Source organism: Protopterus annectens, chromosome 11.part0, assembly GCF_019279795.1.
Source record: "Protopterus annectens isolate FY-2018-M chromosome 11.part0, PAN1.0, whole genome shotgun sequence".
Classification (NCBI taxonomy): Eukaryota; Metazoa; Chordata; order Ceratodontiformes; family Protopteridae; genus Protopterus; species Protopterus annectens.
In genome coordinates, this window is record NC_056745.1 from 832,838,371 (window position 1) to 832,859,372 (window position 21,002).

General features: G+C 37.5%; 1 protein-coding gene across 5 annotated transcripts in view; it reads left to right on the plus strand.

Moving 5' to 3' along the window:
* Positions 1–21,002, plus strand: part of DENND2A (DENN domain containing 2A) — a 2,268,767-nt gene that overhangs the window by 584,165 nt on the left and 1,663,600 nt on the right. For 2 of the 5 annotated variants that reach the window (XM_044088248.1, XM_044088247.1), the window contains one exon: positions 19,499–19,617. The exons of the other annotated variants lie outside the window; for them this stretch is intronic. In XM_044088248.1, the coding sequence (XP_043944183.1) occupies positions 19,613–19,617 (5 nt within the window). In that variant the 5' untranslated portion in view covers positions 19,499–19,612. The remainder of the gene's footprint in view (positions 1–19,498; positions 19,618–21,002) is intronic. 5 annotated transcript variants of the gene reach the window in all.

Consider the following 21,002-nt stretch of genomic DNA (forward strand, 5'->3'; position numbering starts at 1 on the left):
CAGGTGGCTGCTGTCACCCCTACTCCTCCCATCACAGGACCATAATGCTTTAAACAAGTGTATTAGTGACATTGTATACATGGTGGAGGTGCTACTGGTGAGGACCACAGTCCCCTTGCTGCATATGGGCATTCCTCTTTCACCATCAGTCATTCAGAGCCTCTCTCATGGTGTGGGATGTTTAAAGTAAGTTATGCCTTGTATTTCAGCTTTGTTCCATGGAAACAGTAGCCATACATTAAAGTATTACAAGCTGCTTCACATAAAAGATTCACATAAATGACAGTAATCTTGCAAATGCACAATAGTCCAGTAAGGCCAGACAGTGATTCTTTTAACCAAGTAAACAAGATGATCAGTTACCTCCTACAGACAGCTCCCACCTCCATCCAGTAGTTATAATTAATCATAATATCCATGAACTAACTGCGGTGGTGGTGCTGCGGTAGCGTTGTCGCCTCACAGTAAGATGTTGTCCTGTTCGATTCTCAGCTAAAGCATCTTCTGTGTGGAGACATGCATGAATGGGCGTACCTTCGTTGAAGGTTGTGCGTCAGGGCTGGCAACTCAGCACGTAAAAATCTACTGCCAATCATTAGCGGACCGGAGTTCCGCTGTGGCGACCCCTAACCGGGAAAAGCCAAAAGACACAACAACAACAACAACATAATATCCATGAACTGTATTCAATCTTTATTCCATGGAAGTAGTAGGTATACATTGAAGTATTCTAGGTTCACCTTACACAAATCACAGTAAGCCTGTAAACTCAGAATAATGAGCAAAAGTCAAAACATTAGTCATATTCTACCAAAGACAGTATACCATTTTATGCAGAACAGATTTTACATTGACAAATACTTTCTGAATACAACCACACAACTGTAATGGATAGCATTTTTGACTGGCTGTAAATCTCAGTTGTTTACCAGGATAAAAAAAATATACGAGGGACATGCCTGTTAATCTCTTAGCATAAGAAATCTGGACAATGTCAAAAATAATTGAAGGGGGCAAAATAAGGGCCATATTTTAAATATTATTCTTATAAACTTGGAAAATTGGTAGATCAGGTTTTGCATTAGCATGCATTTTCTGAAGGCTTGTGGAGTCTGAAATTGAAATGCTTGTTATTGTATGTGGTAAAATAGGCATGTTCTGCAAATTCAGGCACAGCTGAGGACTAACCAGCTCTCAGCCAGTAACAATAAAAAATGCATATATATATATATATATATATATATATATACATATATATATATATATATATACATATATATATATATATATATACATATATATATATATATATATATATGGGTCTACCTGAAAACACTGAACGCTGACAACGAGATAACCGACTCTGGGAGATCGACAACGGAGATGACAGACGATTGAAAATCCCGACGCTGAGAACACCGACATGTTAAGGTAAGTATGTGATAGTGACAGACGTTAGGGTCAGGGTGCGGGTAAGGTAAGTGTGCGATACTGACAGACTTTAAGGTTAGGGGTGGGTTAAGTGAGTTAGGGTTAGAGTGCGGGTAAGGTGAGTGTGCGATAGTGACAGACTTTAGGGTTAAGGGTGAGTTAAGTGAGTTAGGGTTAGGGCGCGGATTAGGTGAGTGTGCGATAGTGACGGACCTTAGGGTTAGGGTTTGGGTTAAGGCTAGTGCATAGATAGTTGTGTATGTAAGGTTTAATGTAGGTCTGTAAGGTTTTCGGTGTGCTTGTGTTGTGTGTGTTTTACGGAAAAGGTATTTGTTTTGTTTTGTTGATTGTCGGGATTGTGGTTTGTCGGGCATGTGAAGTTTCGTGTTTTTGAACTTTCGGTTTTGTGGTGTTGGTTATCTCGTTGTCTATGTTTTTGCGTGTTGGTGTTTTCAGGTAGACCCATATATATATATATATATATATATATATATATATATATATATATATATATATATATATATCAATACACATATATATGTATATATGGGTTACGTTCATTTCCCCGGCAGCTTATTTGGCTGAAACTCATTTCCTTGACAAGTAGTACTTGTAGTGCACTGTAAGGCAAGTAAAAGGGATATGTCTTTTTCCCCACTGTAGTACGACCCTGGAGTTAGTATATAGATATAGATATATATTGGGGGGTGTGGGGGGCACAACCCCCCCACCTAGTTTGATTTTATATTCTCTGCTTTTTGTTTTATATTGTTCAGTAAAACCAAACTAGATGGGGAGCTGTGCCCCCCACACCCCATAACTATATATACTAACTCCAGGGTCACACTACAGTGGAAAAAAGGACATATCCTTTTACTTGCCTTACAGTGCACTGCAAGTACTACTTGTCAAGGAAGTGAGTTTTAGAGGAAATTAGTTTCAGTCAAATGAGCTGTTTGGGAAATGAAGGTAACCCATATATATATATATATATATATATATATATATATATATATATATATATATATGGATCTACTTCAGTAGATCAAACATATTACAAGTTCGAACCACATATGGCCGAGACAATATGTTCGAACTTGTAATAATTCGAACACTTAAGTAAAAAAAGAGAAAACAACAAAAAAACAAAATTAAATGTCTGTAGCAGGGGGGCTATGTCCCACTGCACCCCCCACACCCCCACTTACTTAAATATACCAACTCTGAGATCGCAATACATTGCAGAAAAGGGAAATGTTCCCATTCCGCACTGTAAGGAGATCTCCATTCAGTCTGATCAAACATTTACAAGTTCGAATATATGGTCTCGGCCATATGAGGTTCGAACTTGTTATATGTTCGATCTACTGAAGGGGACCCACGTATATACATACATATATATATATATATATATATATATATATATATATATATATATACACACACACACACACACACACACACACACACACACACACACACACACACACACACTTACCTCACACCATTGGCAAACTTCTCTTTCCACCCGATTCACCATTATCAATAAGGACTGAGCCATGAGTATAGATCAAATAGTTAAGCTCCTACATAATGCAGGCTAGTCTGTAGGGTACTCCTTTAACAATGTCCATTACCAATTGTGAGTTTGTAAACTTCTGCCCTCTGGTGGGAAGAAACACCTGCAAGGTTGCTGAAGAATTCACTTTACAGATTATTTTCCTTTACTTTTTTTCTTTATTTACTTATGTGTGTTGGTTAATTAGGTAACTGGCCTGGTCAACAGACCGTTTTCTGCTACATCTGGGCACTCTAGTACATTACAGTATTACAGATGTACATAGTTTAACAAATAAAAAGAAATTACAGTTTTGTGTTTATACTAACAGTGATAAATATATGTATATTTGTTGAGCTTGTACAAACAATTAGGCACATCAGTGTCAGTCACAATGGATTGTAACTGACAAGACCTTTAAGGACCCTATTATATAATTCATTAAATTGTAATCTTAGCATTAAGATTATATCTGGAAAAATCTTGCTCAATATAAGACAGATTTGCCTAATGCAAAACATTTTTCTCTTGCCACTAAAGCTATCAAAGCAGGTCTTTCTCATGCCATGTCACAAATTGCACATACATGTTAGGGCTTTCCCATAATTCTACTTGTACTTGGCAGAAGTAAATGATATGCAAGCAGTAATGCCTGACAGAGTGTGTGTTACTATATAAATAATGCCCGCAGGGTGTTCTGCAGTGCAGGGCCTCAAGGGCATTGTTTACACAGTAACACATGCCCTGGAGGGTATTATTGCATTTAGAGAATGGTCTGTTAATTTTTTTTGTATTTGCGTTTTTTTTTTCATTACTGGATCTATTTTATAATTTTTGACGTAAAATAGTTCGACCATTTAATGTTTCAAAGTTGCTTTAGTATATGTAACTGTTGTTGGTTGAAGTATTTTATATCCAAAATGTAAGTTTGCTAATTATATAATGTCTACCCACACTTTGTGTCACACACAAACACACATTCAGAAGAACCTTCAAAAAACATACAATTACAGTAAGTTAATATTGCCAACCATTAGAAGTTTCATACCTCCATACCTCACAACTGTCCAAATTTTCACAGTATGTTCAGATTTGTTACCTCTTTTTTTTGTGTTCCTCATAAAATTTATGGTTTGCTGGCAAAGTTGAAGTCATTAAATAATGCGTTACATTTGAGTTTCATACATTGTCATAGCTCTCAGCTTATCAGGTTAAAATCTCAACAGAATTAGGGACAAATCCAGAAGTAATCAGGGACACTTTTAAAATATTAGTACTGTTAACATGAAACATTGACAAAATAAGAGAATGTGAACTAATATACATTTTCTGATGTAAAAAAAAGTCAATGACTCTTTTTATTGTTATAGTTTACGAAATGTATTTAACTACCTTTTCTCCAAAAGTCACCTTTTTAGGAGGAATTAAGAGAGGCATAGCTAAAATTTGAGTCAAAATCAGGGGTGTCCCTGAAAATCAGAGACAGGTGAGAGGAGTTCATATCCTTTAGAAAATGCATATTAACATAAATCCTGTTATTATAGGAGCTTTCTAATTTTATAATAGCATTAATTAAATTCTGTCCCTATTTTTGAGCTTTTGTCAACCCATTGTTTTAATCTTTATCCGGAAGGTTGAGAAGTATGTATACCTCTTTACTTCTTAATTTAAATTACTTGCATCAACTGCTCAATTGCTCCCTCTGTCTCTCTCTCTCTCTCTCTCTCTCTCTCACACACACACACACACACACACACACACACACACACACACACACACACACACACACACACACACTTCTGCTTTTTTGCACACAAGCACCCTTATATGCAGACTGAAACATAAACACACCTATACACACACACTTTTCTATTTTTTTAATTATCCATTTGTTTTAATTTTGCACTCACTGAACAGCAAAAGTGCTGCTTAGCGAGTATAAAATAATGGTGGTTGTTAGCTTCCTTACAATCCAAGCTTCACAGCAGCTTGTTATGTTTTTTGGTGCTCATTACCTGTACATTCACACCTTGCTGGAGAATGTCCGTTCTTCAGTCAGATTGGTGATGTACAGGTCAAGCATTCTGTAAGCCCAAACATGTAAAATCATGTATTGTTTCATTGTTGTCAAGGAGAGATGGGATTCCAATGAATAAAAAAAACTCTAACCTGTTTTCAAAATGCTGGTTTAAAAGTGGAATGAATAAAAGTAAACATAAAATTAATAAAATATATGTATATATGTATGTGTGTGTGTTTGTGTGCTTGTATAATACATGCCCTTTTAAAATTACAATCAGAACTTTGGCAATATTGTAGTTTACTGGCTCACCAGATGCGCAGTAACAAGCACTGCCCAAACCCCGCCCGAGGCGTTTTATGTCACTGTAAAATATTGAATATTCAAGCATACTGCCTGCAACCTTAATGAATATGTATTATATATTGCAATGAATGAGTTTATTGTATACTGTCACCAGAAAGTGTATATTATATGGAAGATGTCCCCGTGCATCCTGTTTAAGGAACACAGGCTATTATAGTAATTTTTTGTTTGCTTTTTGCACATATACAGTGAGTTGCTTTAAATCCTTTGGAAGTATTGCCCTTTCTGTGTGTGTTGCAGCAGCTTGCAAGTGTCAACAGTTAAAGTGTAATTTAGAGTCGTTTTTATCTGTTAAGTGTGATCTGCCCATTGCAGTGTCTATTGTGCAGGAGATCTATCATAACATGCTAAAGCTTACATTCTCTGTTTGATCGATTGCGGACCCTGAATTCATCATAATGGTCAATGTGGCCGGATAAGAAGGCTGGGGGTGGGTTGTACATTTTTTTTCTTGGCTGCTTAAGGGTAATACAAAGTTTAGGATGCTAAACATGTTACTCCCAAAGTCCACGTATGCACTGGATGTGGCAGTGTAAGTACATTTCTTGCTTAGTGCTAATGGTCCATGCTTGCACCAAAACCCCTGTTTTCTATAGTTAGTAGCTAGACGGTGTCAAAGGACATCTGCACTGCTGTCTGTGGTGGCTCAGATTCGAGTGAGGAAGCTAGACTTGGTTCCAAACTCTGCAGGGTATGCACTAGGGTGGTGTTCCCAAAGAGTGTGATTGGGTGTAGATTGTACCTATTTCATGTTAGTTACCTTTCTTGCGTAATTTCAATGAGCTATGATTATTGTAAATAAAACAGAGCTTGTCAGGTAAAGCTGTGTTGGGAATCTGCATTACAGCAGAGGTGGCTTTGCAGACCCCGTGATTCACTGTTTCCTAGCGTATAGTTTTGTTGCTTGCGTACAGACAGTGTTATCAAATTCTGTGCTCTCTGTTTAGGACTATAAATTATATGTTGTGTGATTGTGAGATAATAATAAAGTATTGTAGGTGAGGTGATTATGCTGCATAACATTTCTTTTAAAGGCTTTCCGGAGTCAGAGCCATGGTTAACACATTCATTGTATGCATGATGTCACTGGTTAATATGAATGACATGCCAATCATGCCTCAATTCATATGCAGGTGTGCTCATCGATCATCCATGTCATGCCCGCTCCTGCGCGTAACTGAGGCTGAGCCAGTAAACTACAATATCACCAGAACTTTCACTGTTTCACTCAGTGGTATCTGTCTTCACCCCATAGCTTCTATCTGTCACATCACAGGCTTTGTTTGACTTTATACTGTTATGTTTCAGCTACTTCCACTAGCATGACAGATCTTAGAATGAAAAAAGTGGCACAAGGAGAGCAGGAGAATCCACAATATATGCCCAGACAGCCGTGATTACACAATGTATTTTATTAAGCCACAAAAGGCGCACAGAATCCACAAAAATGGGGTAACTACAATCACCGGAGAGGGAACATGAGAGAGAATTACAGAGGGAACAACCGTGGATGGAAGTGAACCAACGGCCTAATCCTAGACCTTATCCTACTATTCATGAGAATTCTAGTAAAGACTTTAAAATATTAAATTTTTCCAATGTGTCTGTTGATTAGCAACTATGTGACATTTTTGCTAAGGGTCTTTCTTTTGTTCCTGGACAACAATTGAATGTGAGTAAGACAGTTGTAGATTTAAAGTTATATGTCAGGAAGCTAAATCTTAATATGTTGCTCCATAATGTTGAATATACAAGAAATCCTCTATTTGTTTCCACCTATATACCCTTCCTTACAGTTATTTGAAAATCTCTGTGAGATTGATTTCCGTAACTTAGAAAAGAATGCTTCCAGGTATAACTCACACAATTTATCTAAGGACGAAAGTAAGAATTTGAGAACATTACAGCTTAATAAGTTGATTAGGACTATGAAAGCAGATAAAGGGGGAGGGATTGTAATCCTGGATATTGAATTGTATAATACAAAAATGAAAAATATACTAATAGTAATTCATATAATAAAGTTTCATTAAATGAATTTAATGGTGCACTTAGAAAAATAAAAAATGAGATAAATGATCTTTGTATAGAAGGTAGTATTTCTATAGATGAACTAAATTATATGACAGTATCCCACCCCAAGAGTCCCACTATGTTTGGCTTACCAAAAATACACAAAGATCTAAATACCCCCCCCCCCCCATGAGATCTGTTGTAGACGCCTGTGGTTCAAGGTTCAATTACACAGCCAATAGCAAAGTTTTTAGATATCAAACTTAAGAGCTTCCTTTCAGAGGAAAATTGCTTGTGTAAGGATTCATGGGACTTTTTAACAAGAATAAATTCATTAAACTATAGTGAAAATGGGTCCTTCATCATGATCGATGTGAAAGACCTCTATATTCTCATACCACATATGACAGGACTGGAGTGGTTCTGTGAATACCTCTTAGAGAAAGGAGTGCCTCACAACACTATAAACACTTTTGAACACCTATTAAGTGTTGTGTTGCACAGTAATTTTATTTTGTTTGATAAAGAATACTTTTTGTAAATTAAAGGTGTCTCAATGGGCTCAGCTTGTGGAGAAACATACGCCAACATAGTAATGTTACAATGGGAAAAAAAGTTTTTATTTAACTCACCCTATTTTTCTTACTGTAAATGTTACATGGGATTCTGGGATGACATTTTTATTTTATGGGATGGTCCTAGTGAAACCATACCTGAATTTATTGAATATGTCAATGATTCAACTGCTTTTTTAAAATTCACTCATAATGTTGGTTTCGATGAAATTTCATATTTTGATGTGAGATTAATAGAGGACAAAGTCTATAAGGTATTTAAATCAGAAATTTTCCGGATATCAACATATTCTAATAGTTTTTTACATTTTAATAGCTCTCATCCTTTTAAACAAAAGAAAGCAGTAGTCAAGGGCCAGTTTGTTAGGGCCGCATGGATGGTTTCTGTCTTTGACAGTTAAAAATGAACGCTCTACAGTAGCCAAGGCTAAATGACTGTTTTTCCTTTGCATGTTTCCTTAAACTGAAAGCTATACAGAGATGAGTTTAGTAAACCAATAAGGCAATTTATCCATTGTATGTATTTTTTATGTATATTTTTATGTATTTCTAAACATTCTTATTAATATTTGATTAGGAATGAAGTCTTATGATTGGTAATTACATGGGGAGGGGGGAGGCGTGTTTTTACATACACTGTGCTATTTAAACCAGAAAGTAGTAGCAATGATTTTATTCTGAAGAAGTCCTTGACTTGAGAGGGACGAAAGCTTGTTTCATTTTTTGTGTGGATTTTACGTGCCTTTTGTGGATTAATAAAATACATCCTGTAATCATGGCTGTCTGGGCATATATTGTGGATTCTCCTGCTCTGCTTGTGCCACTTTTTCATTTGGTTTTGTGCTTTAGATCTTAGAATGAGTCAGAAAAAATTAAACTGGTAAACAATGAAAATATACTAACAAATAATTTCCAAGTAGCACTATTAGAACTTTAAATACTCAAAATCATTAAATTAAATGTGCTAATTAGAAAGTCATATCTTTATTCATAGGAGAGGACAGTTCCACTAAAACAGTGTTTGGTCATCCTCATGACCCTTACCTTTGCCACTAGGCATAAAATCGTGTGCCATGCTTCACGTAGGGCTTAATAGGAGTTTTGTAAACAGGAAAGACAGCTTGCTGTACTAATCTACAACTTGTACTAATCTTACTCTTTTGTGAGACAGGTACAACCCCTGCACCTCACCTGGGCAGTCTAAAAATGTGTTGCAGTTTCTACTGTAACCTGACACATTAGTGAAACATATTTCTACATCTCAGGAGACATCTTCTGTACAGAAAGAGACTGTTTATGGGAAAGACCACATATTCTACATCTGCACATTAAGCTAAGCCTAGGTTTCAGTTGCTGAAACAAATTATTTCAGTGATTTTATATCATCACACAGTGTTCTCAGCTGTGAGGTTTGAAGCTGATGGAATAGCAGAATTGTATGTCAGTTGCGTAAACGTCTGCAGAGTTCAGTGCTTTCCAGGTTGTTGTGGTCAAAAAGTGGTTACCAAGCTTTTGGTTAAAATGCAGACTTCTTGGATCTGATCTTGAAACCTCAATTTTAAATGGGGACAGACAGCCTCCAGCTATAATGCTGAGTTTGCAGAAAAAGGGTCATTATTGCTACTGGCCCACATAACATAACTCGCATAATGGAGTTATAACTCTGTGAGGCACATCTTTCTGTAAGGAATTTGGCTTATGTTGTATCTGCATTCACTGCTTTTTGCTACAGTGTAGCCAATCTTAACAGGTACTTTTTTTGTTTTATTCACTTGTAGCAGTGTTCCAGTTTTCTTACAGTTGCAAAAACGTTTGCCGTAGTCATACCGATCAGGCTTGGCAGGAACCAGACTGTGGTAGTAGCCTGCACAATGGATATGTTTTTCCTCTTATTCATCCAATCAAGCCACCTGTGTTTTATTCATGACAAAAATCAGTTATGAAGCCGAGTAAAGGAGCATGCCCTCCCTAGTCCCCAGCCAGCTTGCATATGTATTTGTTTTTAATAAACCTGCGTTTGTTTAATTCTGAAAGCAAAAGACAGAGCCTGTTTTCAGTAATGAGAGTTCTATAAATTGCTAACCACAACATCTGCTTGTGGGTTTGGGACCTCACAGTCCTAGTTTTTCTGTGCCAATGAACTTGAAATCAAATTTATTCTTTTTTTTTTCGGTTTTCCTTTATCCTTCAAATTTTCAATTGTATGACATAATTTAAGCCAATTTTTGTGGCCAAAAAAAGAGAAAAATAGAGGAAGCTTTATGCAGCTGATCTGTGCTATTATATCATATAAATATTTCTGGGTTGAAAAAGAACAGATCTGGGCAGTTTGCTCAACATGATATCGGGGCTGAATTATTTGCCACTTGTTTGGGAGAACAGGTATACTGTGAGTCCATTCCCAAGGAAAACCTGCATTGAATGTTTAGCTGAAGGAGAAAGAGTTAATTACTGTAACTGTACCCCTGAGCCATTGTGCGATTGTTAAAGTTCTTAGCACAGAATGTGTCATCTGCAGCACACAGATGTTTTGGGTCTAAGGTTAAAAGGTCAAGTGCACAGTGGTATCCTTAGTCATGTTCTTCACCAAAACGTAGTGTCACATCAGTTGTCAAAGTTATCATCATGACATTCAGAATACCAGCTCCAGCAGGTGTGTAGTTAATGTTGTGTACATCTCTGCTTGGTTTTATTGGTTAAGTACTTTTTTGGACTGTATATTCCCTCCTTTCAGGCATGGCCACCAGAGTCCATAAACATGGACACCAACATAAAAGTGGGACAAAGGCCGAAAAATAGGGACAATTTTTAAATATAGCTCTTACAAACTTAGAAAGTTGATGGAATAACAGCGTTTGCATTAGCATGAATTTTTCTGAAGGATATGAAGTCTGAAACTCGTCTGTCATTATTTTCTAATTTCAGTCTTTCATGATGTGTCACTAATTTGTCAAAAAAACACAATTTTATGAAAAAACGACCAAAATATGAGGCCAAAATCTGGACATTCTGCAAAAATCTGTACAGTTGAGAGGTGCCGTCTCAGCCAGTAACAGCCATTGTACTCCTTTTGTATCTGAGTGCAAATACTTAGGCCTAACCATTGACCCTATATTAAGCTTTACAACCTGCACTGATAATATCAAGTCCTCTCACAACTAAAACAATGTTATAGGATGTCACATCTACTATCTCCTACTACATGCAGAACATTGGCCAAGAATGTCTTTCTCCATAAATTAGACTGTTGTCTTCCTGCACTCTCTTTGCACTCTGCTTATAACACTCAAAGACTACAAGTCACTGACCATAAAAGTGTCATATTTGCCCTACTTGCTGATAACCACATACACCAGTGCAACCTTCTAAATGACCTAAACTGACCACCCACTTTATTTTCTATGCACCTTACTGTATAAAATTCTGACAACTACTGACCCTATCTGAAAAGAAAACTCCCAATCAGGGAACAGTCCTGTGTCCTAAGGATTTACCAGAAGAACTTAATATCACTCAACCATCCCCCATTTAAAATAGCCATTGATAAAAAAGCCTTCTCAAGAACAGGCCCAGCTCACTACAATAAACTGTCAGCTGAAACAAGGCATCAAGATACTCTAATCAAGTTTAAGATGTCCCTTTCTAAGCACCTAGTCTAAGAAGTTGGTTGCAAATGTTTTATGAATAATAGATAAACTCTTTAAAAAGCTGAACATTCTAAAAATGCTTACAGTTTCTCATCTGTTTTCTTTTGCCATTTAACTCCCTCTTGTGTTCTCTTAGTCTCCTGGCTGTATCTGTAAATCTGTATTTTTTTTTCTCACTTCCTTTTGAATTTATTCAAGAAAATTCAGTTTTAAATCTTTAAGAAGTAATTTCATGTATACAAACTGTATTGTAACATGTAAACTAATAAAACCTAATATAAACCTGCTACCTTATTAGAAATATATAAGAACTGCATAACATTAGGCACACTTGTGGCATAGAGGAATAAAGCCCTACCTATGGCTCAGATGACTGAGGTTTGACTAGTGGCTTGAGCGACTTACAGAGCATCAGAAAGGAATGGGCATGCCCATCCCAGGTGGGAGGACATTTGTTGATACGCTTCTTAAGAGGGGTGTGGTATAAAGAGGGGCATTGCCTTTGGATGTAAACAATGAGTGTGATGGGTGGGAAAAGGGAAGTGGGTAGGTCATAAAAAAAAATCTCCCCCTGGACAGAAACACAGACAAGCCGAGCCCATAGGACATCCACAGGATCCATGATTGGCCCCAGCAAAAGTGGAGTAAGTCGGGGGGGGGGGGTGGAGAGCAGGTGGTATACCTGTCATGGATGTTGGGTACTGGGGGCCGGGCCAGTAACAGTGAGGTCTGAGGAACTGCAAAACATTTTACTGTATAAAAGCTGTATGATAACTGCATAGACTTTCTGAAGTTTTGTAACTGTGTAAACTTAACACTCTTATAAAATTTGAAGTTTATAACTTAAGTTTACTCGCATTGTTTATTGCCTGCAAGCCTGGGTTGGTGCTGAAAAAGGTCCATGGGACCAGTCCATCTACTTGGTTACCAAATTGTAAATAAGTAAATACATTGTTGGGGAAAGTAGTAAGTAAAGCTCTGAACAATTACATTTTAATTTTTTAGGATTGAGTCCTGATATTCAACACTGTATTAAGGGCTGCTCATCTCTTTAGATTTTGCTATTGTCATTACAGAGTTTCATTTGAAGTGATACATTTGCATAGCACTGCATATGAAGCAATTAGAAAGACTCCAAAGACTCTTAACCAAAATGGTGACAGGCCTAAAGTTCCTGAACTATCAAAACACTAGAAACTCTATTCCTTTAGTCAGTGTCCTAGACCTTTGAGAGGAGATCTCTGTCTTGCTTACACACCGTTACAGACTCAGTTGTCCTGGACCTTCTGTATCTTCCAATGGCTCAACCAGTACAAGAACCAGGGACCTAAATCTTGCCCCTCAGATAAGTAATACACAATGGAGGGACTGGTTTATAACACAGTGCTTCCCAAGCCTCTGGTATAAACATCCCCTGCATGTTAAGCAGTGTGACTCACTATCTTCATTTAAAGAAAGCCTTGATGTCTGGATTGTATTCACAAATTTACTCTGCCATTGACTGGTATGGCCTGCCTGTTGAAAGGAAGTGCAACCGTAGGAAGGGTACTGGCAAGGTAGAAGTGGTCATAAGAATCAGTAGCTTTGGATTAGCTATAAATGGTGGTACTTACGTATTATCGCAACCAGATCTGTCAGTTGAACAGCGGCTGCTTCAAGCTAGTTTATTGTGTCAGCAAATGTAGTCAAAGTGCATTGGATAGTGTGTGCATGTCCCAGAAATATGTGTTGCCTTTAGTTTTATTTAAAAATAACAAATTATTTTGGTCCCTTGCACGGATGCATCACTGCTGTTATCACAACCACTACTGTTATTTCAAGACCGGGTGCTGCACGCTCGTTTCTCGTGTCAAAAAAAAAAAAAAAAAAAAAAAAAAAACAGATGTGTTTGTGTCCTACTTGTATTTTATGTAAAAAAGCATAGTTCTTTCCTCCTGGGAAGATGTGTCATTGAACACAACCAGGGAATAAGCTGTCGACATTAACAGAGCAGTAAAGAAGAAATGGCCATGACTGCTCAACTCGAATGTCTCAACCTCGGACCCTGTCACCTTCACAATGCAAAAGCATGAGTCACACATACTTTGTTATTTCAATGCTTCCGTTAATGGGTAATTTACACATTAGGGAAACTAGATACCTTAAAAATAAGACCTTGTCTGTGTTCACTTACTGTCTAATAACTGTCCTAACGGTCACTGCTTTACTGTTACAATTGTACATTCCTTCGTATGATGGAAGCCATGTTCTTATCTGTACTACGTGCAAAACAGGACAAGGAATTTGATGCTTGCTCCTGCTCCTGGTGCATGACCACTGCGCTCTGAAAGAAATGTATACTTTGAACACCCATTTTAAGAATGAGATGCAGTCCTCTCAATACAACTGTGCCAATTTCGCAACCGCAAAGATCTGGTTGCGATAATACGTAAATACCTAAATGATTTAGTTATGTATAATCGAAGTTACTTATGTCAAACAAAACAAAAAAGGCAAAATAAGGTTGAAGATACATGATGTCAATTACTTAAACAACCCCCATAACACTAGCCTCCAATTAGTCTGAATAGTGGCAGTGTTATGGGAAGATTCTTTCTAAGGTGCATTATGGGGGTTAGAGTTTGCACACATCACTGAGGTGATTCAGGGGATCAGTAATGTGTGCTAACCCTAACCCTGCCAGTGCCTCAACCCTTACTCCACACTGTACTTTAAAAAAAACTTCCGATAACACTGCCACTACACAAGACACATTCATACAGACAAACATGCAATAATACACACTAGAAATATAGGATCTAACCCCTTACCTGACCCCCAACCCTAATCCAATATATACATACACTCGCATGCAAAACACACACAGACACACCTTTACCCTTACCTAACCCTTACCCTAACCTTAACACCCAAACACACACATACACGCTGTAACCCCCTCCCAATTCCCACTCACCAGTTTTGAAGAAATGGCACTTTGAGATATTGGACATTCGACAATGTCAGCCATCCCTTACACTTGTCAAACAAAGCAACATTTGACAAAATGCATGATAACTCCATGAATATATAAATCAGTGAAACCATTTTTGCTAATTGAATTATTTAGCCGAACTTCAGAATTCATGATGCAGACCCTTATGATGAATGTTCAGAACATTTTGCCTCAGATTAATAATAATTGCCATAGTCATGTGTCAGCATTTAATGTCACAAATGTTTCTTTGTAACTTTGTACAGAAGCATTCTTCTGGAATAATTGTGCTGTCGTTACAAATTTCCACTGCAAAAAACATTTTTTTACAAAATACATGAAAAAGTGAGAGACATTCAGGGGGTCTGAGGATATAAGACAACTGCTTGCAATTCCATTGAGGAATAGTACAGTATGACAGTGTAAAGGCAAGATGGAAGACAGGAAGTAATGGACCAAAGAAGGTTAAAGGCATGAATAAAACAAAGTATGTGGTAATGATGGCAGAAGGAATAGGAAATAGGCTAATGAAGACACGCATGGAAAGCTCTAACTGGGAAGATTCAAAGTGACAATGGAGTATTTAAGGAAGCACAGAAGAGGAAGGGTATTGATTGAGAGAAGGAAAATAAGTGAGAGGAGACCTGGAGATTAGAACCTAAAAAGAGTCATTAACGTTTATGCATAGGTCACACTCACCACCAGCTTTGTAGAAGAATTAAGATGCTAGAGATGTGGTGAATTACAGGTGGTGGATGTGGAGAGAATGGCAAGGCTTTTCGTGGCGATACTTACAAGAAACCGCTGCTGTTTTCCCTGGCAGTTCTGTATATTTGATGTTATTTTGGGGGGGGGAGAATGAGAGATTGGAAACTATGCTAATGGCAGAATTGATAAAAGGGCTTATCTCAGATAACTGGAAATGTTTTTTGGGTGTGGATGCTGGAAAGTAGATAGTGCAATCAGTCATAGCCGAGTTGAAATATGATGGACTGGGAAGGATGTAAAGATCCAGGAGAGGTGCTAAGGATTGGGAAAAAGGTGAAGAAGGAGAAGAGGGGAGTGAATCTGAAGAAGAGTGGAGTGAGGCTTTGACTTAAAAGAGGGGAGGGAAGAAAGCACTTAGAGTAAGAGGGGCCTTTAGAAGGTGAGGTGCATGATGAGAAGTAGGGTACTTATGATGAGAAGTAGGGTACTTATTAATGGCATAATACAGACGGAGAGACTGAAAGCACTCTACAGTTTGTTATGAATACAGGAAAGATTGAAGGGAGAGGGGGAAAGTGGTAACATTTATGACAGATAAGTAAACAGGGATACTAAGGACATAATGTATGTGGTTGAGGGGTGGGTAAAGAGAAAAGAAAATGAGTGACACGTGGTCCTTATACAGGTAATGGAAGATAGCTGAATATAAATAGGTTTGAATATTGGGGGTTGGGTATATCGGTTGTAAGAGAGCATGGTAATATTGTTTTAATTGGGTGAATGGATATAATGAACATGGTCAACTGTTTAGTAAACTTTAATATGGTGAGTATACTGCAACTTTTTAGTGCACTTTACTATAGTCAGTATACTGCAACTCTTTAGTGAACTTTAATATGGTGAGCATGGTGCAACTCTTTAGTGAACTTTAATATGGTGAGCATGGTGCAACTCTATAGTGAACTTTAATATGGTGAGCATGGTACAGCTCTTTAGTGAATATGGTGAGCATGGTGCAACTCTTTAGTGAACTTTAATATGGTGAGCTTGGTGCAACTCTTTAGTGAACTTTAATATGGTGAGCATGGTGCAACTCTATAGTGAACTTTAATATGGTGAGTATACTGCAACTCTTTAGTGAACTTTAATATGGTGAGCATGGTGCAACTCTTTAGTGAACTTTAATATGGTGAGCATGGTACAGCTCTTTAGTGAATATGGTGAGCATGGTGCAACTCTTTAGTGAACTTTAATATGGTGAGCATGGTGCAACTCTTTAGTGACCTTTAATATGGTGAGCATGGTACAGCTCTTTAGTGAATATGGTGAGCATGGTGCAACTCTTTAGTGAACTTTAATATGGTGAGCATGGTGCAGCTCAATAGTGAACTTTAATGTGGTGATTATACTGCAACTTTTTAGTGTACTTTAATATGGTGAGTATACTGCAACTCTATAGTGAACTTTAATATGGTGAGCATGGTGCAACTCTTTAGTGAACTTTAATATGGTGAGCATGGTGCAACTCTATAGTGAACTTTAATACAGTGAGCATGGTGCAACTCTTTAGTGAACTGTAATATGATGAGTATACTGCAACTCTTTATTGAAATTTAATATGGTGAGTATACTGCAACTCTTTAGTGAACTTTGAAAGGAAAGGATGTAGGAAAGGCAATAGGGGTAAGTGGAGACAGGTTGAAAGTGGAGCAAATGTTAGGAAGGAATGGCGGTTTGGGAAGACTAACTTTGAGGGTATAACTGGTTTTCCAAGGTACACAGAGTACTTTTTTAAACAGGGTGGTACTTTTTTTATAGCTAAGATAAGAGGTTTTGTCATGTTGTGTGCTGCAGATCAGACAGGTAGATATATCTGTATTTTTATGGAATATGTACATTTTTTAATTAGGGGATACAAGTTAATATGACTAACATTATAGCTACAATGTTACATGCGCAACAACAAAAAGTGGACATCATGGTGCATATGGTATATGCCTGGTTGCACCGATGCTTCAAAAAGCATGTTGTTGTGTCTTTCAGCTTTTCCTGGTTAGGGGTCGCCACAGCGGAACTCCGGTCCGCTAATGATTGGCAGTAGATTTTTACGTGCCGAGTTGCCAGCTCTGACGCACAACCTTACGCCCATTCACGCATGTCTCCACAGAGAAGATGCTCTAGCTGAGAATCGAACAGGACAACGTCTTACTGTGAGGCGACAACGCTACCGCAGCACCACCACCGCAGTAATGCATATTGATGTTAAAAGTCATATGCACAGAAGTGTTGTCTTTTGCTGATTTTGGTTGTTTTAGTTATTGTGCTCTAGAAGTTCTCAGGAATACTTGCTATTATTTGCTTAAGGCAGTAAGACTAGACTGAATGAAAAAAAATTCTGTTATGTACATTGAAGGTATGCTATTTTGCTTACTTTTATTCAAAACTAGCTGTAACTGGCATCTTGCCCTTCCACAGTGATTTAAAGCAGCTGTCAGGATCCGAAATCATAAACACCAAGATCAAAAGTCTACGCTATTCACTATCAGACTATTATTCTCTTAAAGCATCTTGTCATGTTGTAGTAATCGATAATGTAAAATATCTAGAGGTTGCAGTAAAGAGACAGACCATCTGAAATCAGGTGCTATTTGAAAGCATTTTAGAGAAACTGGTGTGAAATGATTTAACACATTATGGTCTTTACTAGATGATGCAGTGCTACTTAAATGATAACTTTAACAGACTCATTTACTTTTGTAAGACCCTGATATACCACTTTCAGAGATTCTTTAAGGCTCTAAACTGCCAAAATGTCCACTTTCTGTGGTTGGAGAAGGTGCTGAGGCATAGTTTATAAATATTTATGCTGTCTAACTTTTAAAGTAACATGACGTTTTCAGATAAAGTGATAAAATAGCTGCAGAAACTTCATATTTGGACAGCTTTCAATATTAACCCACAAATGATAAAAAAAAAAAAAAAAACTGAGTGATATTTTTATAACTGCTGTGATCTTGAGAACATCCTTCAAAAATATTATAGAAATAAAACACTATGAAGCTTACTGGTAATATAACCAGAACTTGTGCTGAGGCTGAAAAAACAAAAAAAGACTACACATATAAATGGCTGGAAGCCTGCAGTCATTTCTGAAAGTTTTGGGTTTAATAAGCCTTTTTTGAGCCAAATGTTTTACCATTTGGAGTAATACTATATATTAAATATGTAAGGCTACTCGCTAGAGTATGCTGAAGGCTTTTTGCAGAAAGAATCACTGAATACATTGTGTTAGTGCCGACCTTTTTAGTTACTGTCATATTTGATGACTACTTTCCGATTAGGAATTTTTGCAGTAAATCCTTATTTGAGCTTACTTTTTCACCAGGATTTTCAATTTCAGTATTATTTTTTTCTCAGTATAAATTTGCAGCAGCATTTTTGACATTTTAATCTAGGCTGTTAACTGGTAACAGACTCAGCAGCTTGGCTGTATTTCAGGTAAGGAGGGCTTTGAAACTGTAGATATCCTCTCATAAGGAACTTTGTGCCAGTAGCCCAGATAAATTAATTTTAATATAGTTGGCCCCTTCATTGGTTGTGGTGTGAACCAAATAAACTTTAGTCAAGCTCTCATATAACATAGAGCAGATGTCATTCTTGCACAGGACTGTACATCTGTAGCACTTTAATCTGAAATGTTCTTTTTAAATTCCCCCATGTAATACAGGTAGGACAGCTGGCTGTTAATCATCACAAATGTATTGACAGACGAGTGGCAGGAGCAGAGAACAATGGAGGAGGTGCAATACTGCATTACGGACAAAGCATGGAAGAGTACTAAATTGTACATGGGGGAAGATGGGGATGTGACAAGACCATACAAAAGAAGTTGCAACCTGCCTTAGTAAAGAGAGGAAAGACAGGTTATCTGAGGCAAGTCATAAAACATGTGTTTTTGGATAGCTGCAGGCACATGATGAGAAAATGTCCTACAAGTCTGCAATAAAAAAGACAACACTTAGCTTGCAGGCCAGAGTAAGCCTATGGAAGGAGATAACATGTAATGTTAGGGATGGCTAAATAAAGTTTTCAGATGCATTGGAGAATATAGGCGGGATCAGCAGATTAATTTATTAGAAGGGAAGGAAGAAACATTGGAAGTACTGCAGATTAACTAATGAATTACTCACTTTTGTATTTACACAGGGTCAGCAAAGGAGAAAACAATTGTGGGAAGATAGAGAAGATATGGCTGGTGGACAGAAAGGCTGACAGAAAAGTAACTAGGGAGGATGTAAAGATTGATCTCAAAAGTCCTTAATGAGGTAAGATAGAAGGTGCAGATAAGCTACATTTTCTAAGCCAAGTTGCCATTTTTATTCATTTCTCCTTTTAGTAACTTGACTGTTACCTTAAGATGTTGTGGCAGCAACTCCCACTACACAAAAGTGTATCCAGGATGGCAGTACCTCTCAACTGTCTCTAATTTTCAGGGATGTCCCTGATTTTGACTCAAAATTTAGCTCTGTCCCTCTTAATCCCTCCTAAATCTAGTGACTTTTGGAGGAAAGGTGGTGAATTACACTTAATGAATAATGACAATAATTAAGAGTTATAAACTTCTTTTACTTCAGAAAATGTGTATTCATTCATATGCTCTAATTCTGTCAATGTTTCAAGTTAATAGCACTAATATTTTAAAAGTGTCCCTGATTGTTCCTGATTTATTCGCGACTTGTCCCTGATTCTGTTGAAATTTGTCCCCGATTGGTTGAGAGGTCTGGCACCAGGTTACTCAAAACATCTTGGTTTTATTGACATTCTCTGGAAGGCTGTTGGAAAGATTCTTTGTGACAAGCAGGTGGATTATCTAAAACACCGGTTTGTTGACTGTTGGTTAGCATCATCATTTCACACAGCAGGGGTTTTAAAATACAAATTTATCTTTTCTGTCATTGTCTGAGAAGTGAGGAAGGCAAAGGATGCCATTAAGAAGTGATGCGAGTTTACTTCAGATTGCTTCAGAAGAGGTTGGAAGGAAATTTAAAGTATAGAGTGTAGGGCCCAGAATGGTAGGATTTATTGGAAAATAACTGTATGATCAGGAACACTGTATAGTTTTAAGACAAAAAGAACTCTCAGGAACAAGTCAATAAGCAGATGAGTGCCACAAACTCCAGAACTCCAGTGTGTGGGCCAGTTCTATTTAGTGTATCTGTAAGTGATATCTCACTGGATTTAAAGAGAAAGATCAATTTATATGTCGGTGATACAACGAATGGTGCAGTGGTCACTAAAGGGCAAAAACAATCATCAGATATGTAACTGGGTGGGGAGGGGAGATCTGTATCCAGGCGGTGCTATCGTAGTTAATATTTTGACCATGTAGGAGCAAGTGAAAATGTTATGTGAAAGTGTAGGGCTGTAATGAAGGGGGAACTTGTTGTTGGAGCCTAGCAATATAACAAAGTAGGAAAAGGGTTAGGCATAGCAATCCAGAAAATCTGAACCATGTTATGGAATATGAAATGTGCGTGATAATGGGGAACAAGATGCTGGGGTTCTATAACACAAGCGGTGCAATCTGGGGATGCTAAGGTCATCCTTTCATTGTAAGGAACAATAAGGCCACAGCAGGAATATTAGGTGCAATTCTGAAGGCATTATAGATGAAAGGAAATTAAGCTGGTAACATGCAACACAGAATTAC